General features: G+C 38.6%; 1 protein-coding gene across 1 annotated transcript in view; it reads left to right on the top strand.

Annotated features, from left to right (window-relative positions):
- Positions 1–5,451, top strand: part of manba (mannosidase, beta A, lysosomal) — a gene marked incomplete in the record, with an annotated part of 20,506 nt that overhangs the window by 10,835 nt on the left and 4,220 nt on the right. Inside the window, 6 exon segments of the mRNA XM_014018033.1 lie at positions 427–513; positions 718–885; positions 966–1,184; positions 2,217–2,381; positions 4,065–4,209; positions 4,377–4,519. Of these exon segments, the coding sequence (XP_013873487.1) occupies positions 427–513; positions 718–885; positions 966–1,184; positions 2,217–2,381; positions 4,065–4,209; positions 4,377–4,519 (927 nt within the window).

Below are 5,451 nucleotides of genomic sequence, written 5' to 3'. Positions count from 1 at the left end.
GTTTTGTACAAAGTATTGTACGTTTTGTACAAAGTATTACTGAAATTTATTAAATTTCAGTAAGTGTGTTCAATACTTTTTCCCTGTGCCATTCCACATTATTACAAATAACTTCATTTCTGGACATTTATGGTTTGATTTCTTTGTATGTATGGATCACTTGGGTTGTTACTAACATCTGGTGAAAATTTCATGTCAGCAGCACCTCTAGTAATATACTTACTGAGAAAAATGGTGACGTGTTCAATACTTTTTTTACCCRCTGTATCTAAAAACCCTGGTTTGTTTGAAGTGTTAAAGACTGAAGTAAAATGAGGAACAGTAGGGTGATTTTTGGAGTGAAGCTGTATGGTTTTGATTGAGTATGACTCACAAACATATTTGTGAACAGATGGCTACTCACAGTGTTAAACCGTGTATCTTTAGGTTTGGCAGGACTTCATGTTTGCCTGTGCCATGTATCCCACAGAGGACGACTTTATTCAGACAGTGAGGGAGGAGGTCATCCAGCAGGTGAGTGGGGGGTCACTGTTTACTCTTGGTTTTGGAATATGCTTAATAAAACTCAAGGCCGTGAATGTTCAGTTCAGCTTAGTTTATTACACTTTAAGATTTTCAAAATGACGACAAAAACAGTGGGAACTATACCATCAAAACCACTAACCTCCAGTGTGGTTTTTTTTTTATTATTTCTTTTTTCTCTTTTTTGCCCTTCAGGTCCAGCGCCTGAAGTCTCATCCCTCCATTATAATTTGGAGCGGGAACAATGAAAATGAAGCTGCTCTGGCGACCAACTGGTTCAACATCCCAGCGTCCCAGAAGCCTACATATATAAAAGACTACGTGGAGCTGTATGTGAACAACATTAAGAAGATTGTCCAAGAGGTTTGATTTAGATTTTATTTACAGTAAGTTTTCTGTAAACTCCAGTTGAAATCTGAGTATAAAACACGGATCTGCCTCAGGAGGACCAGAGTCGTCCGTTTCTTGTCTCCAGTCCAACTAAYGGAGCAGAATCTGAGCAGGAGGGATGGGTGGCAGCGAATCCCTATGACTGTCACTTCGGAGACGTCCATTTCTACAGCTACACCCTCGACTGCTGGGACTGGAGGACTTTTCCTCGGACCCGCTTCGCCTCTGAATATGGCTTCCAGTCCTGGCCATCTTTCTCCACTCTGCAGCTGGTAAATAGATGTTACAGGTTCATTTCATTCAAATCCTTACAAATAAAATGTTGCGTTTAGTGCTGTACAATGTGAGTCAAAAGTCTCAGGACACGCTTTTATTCTAGAAACAAAAAGGGAAAATTAAATATGTAAACACCTCAGCAAGAAAATGGGTGAGGGGGTCTATCTTTTAGGTTATGTCCAGAACATGGCTGCCATTTTGAAAGCCGCCATATTGAATTAAAGTCCAATTTTTCCAGTGAGAAGGGACTCATTTAGCATACCAAAGAAGACCAGAGTTGTCAGAAATGGATTGCTTCAATCATGTGCAAAGTCTCTTGCAGTTCAGAAGTTATAAACACAGAAAGTTGCAACAAATACGTACGTTGCCTGTGATGCACTGCTATTTTATATTTGACACACTCAATATGCTGTCCCTGGTGCTGAACACACAGCTGAAGGTGCAACAGTGCTGTGGGACATTGGTGGTCTCTCTGAGTTTCTGTTGTTGAAGCTCATCAGTCACTTCAGTCCTCTCTTCTTTCGTCTGTTCCATCTTCATGTACCTGTGGTGAACAATAAAACTTTTTGTGTTGATAACTTTTAAACCACAAGAGGATTTGCACTTCTTATTCTATTCCTGAGACAATTCCAGTCTTTGAWATGCCAGTTCTCGTTGGAAAATCTGGACTTTGATTAAATCTGGCAGTTTTCAAGATGGTGGCCATGTTCTGGACATAACCTAAAAGTTAGTCCCCCTCAACCATTACTTGCTGAGGTATTCAGATATTTGTTTTTTCCTTCTGTTTCTGAAATAAAAGGGTGACCTGAGACTTTTGACTCACCCTGTAGCTCAACAAAGCATGAGTCTCAAAAAGAAATGATTAATATGGTGGCTTTGTGGCTATAAAAATAACTTAATGCTATTAAAATAAATGTAAAAGGGTTTTCTTTAAAATGTAATTTAGGACTTAGATGACGTCTTCACACAACAGAGCTGAATAAAAGCCTTATTATTTTAGTGTCTTATTGTTTTTTGCTACCTTGAAGGTTTCTGTTCCAGAAGACTGGAGCTACGACAGTAACTTCACCTCCCATCGTCAACATCACGAGAGTGGAAACCAGCAGATGCTGCAGCAGGCTGCTCTGCACTTCAACTTACCCAACTCCACAGATCCCCTGAAGAGATTTACAGATACTCTCTACATCACTCAGGTAAACCACCCAAACCACACTCCCATCATATGGTACGTACCACCGTGGTCCTACAGAGAGCAGCAATGTAAATCTCTGGTCAAGTTCTTGTTTCCATTCATCGGTCAAGCTTGGACAAATACACAAACGCCACTAAACATGGCCTTTAAAAAAATAAAAGTCTAACTTATTGATTCTCCATATAACAATTGTTTTAAAGTAGATCATCTTGTGTTGACTAAGGACAGAGTTATAGTTGGTAAAATCTTAAAGGGATACATGATTAGTTGTAACATTAGATTTTATTTAATAAACATATATTTTAACTGTAAAATAAAGACTGTAAAAATACTGTAGGATGTTTAGTTTTTATCATTTTTAAACTAAAAGTTTAAAAATATATCACACAGATGGAGCCATTTTATTTACACGCAAAGCATTTTGGGTAAATGATGACGTGGATAGGTCATTGGTGCGAGACTGTTAGCGAGCTATATCCACCCTGAAGGTTAATCTTGGACAATATCTGATGATCGACTCTTTTAAATGAAACCAGAGAGCGTTGACAGAGAGGAGAAGGTAGAAATGACTCAGCCTGTAACTGAAAATATGGATGGAGGACAACAGAGCTGCTTCATGGAAGAAGAACCTCAGCTTAGCCTGTTAGCCTTCACGCTAGCGCCGACGTTATCACATATTAGCTCGGTGCTACACATTCTCCTCTTGTCACTGAGGTCCTCCATCCACATAACAGAGAGGGGAACACAAAAATGACTCAGCTGCAACTGAAAATATGGATGGAGGACCTCAGTTTAGCTTGTTAGTTTGTCGCGCTAGCACCAAACTAATATATACAGTATAAGACAATATAGCGTCGGGGCTAGCGCAAAGGCTAACAAGCTAAATTGAGGTCCTCCATCTATATTTTCAGTTACAGTCTGAGTCATTTCTACCTTCTCCTCTCCGTCAACGCTCTCTGGTTTCATTTAAAAGAGTCGATCGTCAGATATTGTCCAAGATTAACCTTCAGGGTGGATATAGCTTACTCACACCCTCGCACCGAGGACCTATCCACGTCATCATTTACCCAGAATCCTTTGTGTGTAAATAAAATGGCTCCGTCCGTGTTAAAATATGTTTTTAAAAATTTACAAAACTAAACAGCCTACAGTATTTTTACAGTCTTTATTTTACAGTTAAAATAAATGTTTATCAAATAAAGTCTAATGTTATAACTAATCGTGGATCCCTTTAAAAGTAATGTTATGATAAATCTACCACGCTGGGTGTGAGTTGGGGATGACTCTGCTACTATCACACCAAGTTTCATCTCAATATCTGTAAAATTAAGTTATTTCTTTGTGTTTGCTAAGTGCACCTCTTAATCATTTTTAAATGTATCCTAATGAATGATTCCTGGTAATTCCATTAAAACCTGACCACTGGTTTATGAGATATTTTGCTGACAGATCGACAACTTGGCCAAATTATTTTTCCTCAGAAACGGAAGCAAACAAAGCATCTGAACATAAATAATAAATAATGAAACATAAATAATTTAAAACATAAAGCTGAAACATCAGGAACATGTAGACCAACAGCTGGCGGTATCATTTATCCCGTGGAGTCACAGAGTTCACAGCGTTTGACCGTGGCAACATTTCAGTTTGCTGGTGAATACAGCTGATTATCATGATTGTTCAGGTCATGCAGGCCCAGTGCGTGAAGGCTCAAACTGAGTTTTATCGACGGAGTCGGAGTGAAATCATTGAGGGGAAAGGTCACACTCTGGGCACTCTCTACTGGCAGCTCAATGACATTTGGCAGGGCCCCTCCTGGTCATCAGTCGGTGGGTAAACTCACTCTAAACACATTTTTAGGCTGATCTCTGGTCGGTTTGTCTCTTATTATTTCACAAGTCTGTGTAGTTTGTGTGTGATTGTTATAAATGTGTTTTAAATTAGATATGAGCGTTGTAAAATAATCCCTCAGGTCTTGTTATCTCTCTCTGGACAGAGTTTGGCGGAAAGTGGAAAATGTTGCATTATTTTGCACAGAACTTCTTCGCTTCAGTCCTTCCTGTTGGTTTTGAAGATGACGACACGTTGTTCATCTACGCTGTCTCTGACCTGAGTCATGACCTCAAGCTTAGAGCTGTGGTAAGTTTTTACAATGTAAACAATCAGAATAAAAAGGTTCAGCATTGCTTGGATTGCATATCACCTGCCAACTTTCAGTTGTAGACTTCTCCTATGTGGAAACATCCTGTTGGAAAAATATGCATTGTTCAAAATGGTATGTCTGTTAAAAGTTTATTTTTGATCTTCTGACTCCAATAAGGTTCATTCAGTGCTCAGCAGCACAGGCCTCAGCGTACAACCTTGGGCTGAATCAAAACAAACACGGGAGCTCTGCTCTGAGCAGACACTCTGCAAAACACTGACAACTTCTCTCTACTATAATAATGAATTCAGCTTATAATGTTCATCCCTCCCTGGTTACACCCCAGAGGTGTTACCTTTTACGTCAGAACATCACAGTTTTGTTTAAGCTAAAAGAAAGAACACATGGTAACACACACAAACACACACACACCAACTCTTATTCTGTTATGGCCTTAAACCTGAAATGATCAGAAAGTATAAAATGCAAAACTGAATCTAATATTAAATTAATCAGTTACAAAATTTCTTCAATCCAACAATCATTTCACAATGTTTTGCTGACAGTACAGACAAACACACAGAGACATGGGCACAAACATTACCGCAACACACTTTGCAACAAATAAATCATCATCTCATAAGCTCTCCTTGTATCTCCGATCTGTTTTTTTGTTTTTCTAAATACATATTAGTACAGTATTAAAGGGATCCATGATTAGTTGTAACATTAGACTTTGTTTAATAAACATATATTTTAACTGTAAAATAAATACTGTAGGATGTTTAGTTTTTATCATTTTTAAACTAAAAGTTTAAAAATGTATAATAACAAGGACAGGGTCATTTTATTTACACACAAAGCATTCTGGGTAAATGACGACGTGGATAAGTCATCGGTGCGAGGCTGCTAGCGAGCTATATCTACC

This window comes from Austrofundulus limnaeus, unplaced genomic scaffold (genome assembly GCF_001266775.1).
Source record: "Austrofundulus limnaeus strain Quisiro unplaced genomic scaffold, Austrofundulus_limnaeus-1.0 Scaffold181, whole genome shotgun sequence".
NCBI classification, from domain to species: Eukaryota; Metazoa; Chordata; class Actinopteri; order Cyprinodontiformes; family Rivulidae; genus Austrofundulus; species Austrofundulus limnaeus.
Note: the sequence above shows the minus strand (reverse complement) of the source record. Positions and strands in the feature narration are given on the sequence as shown.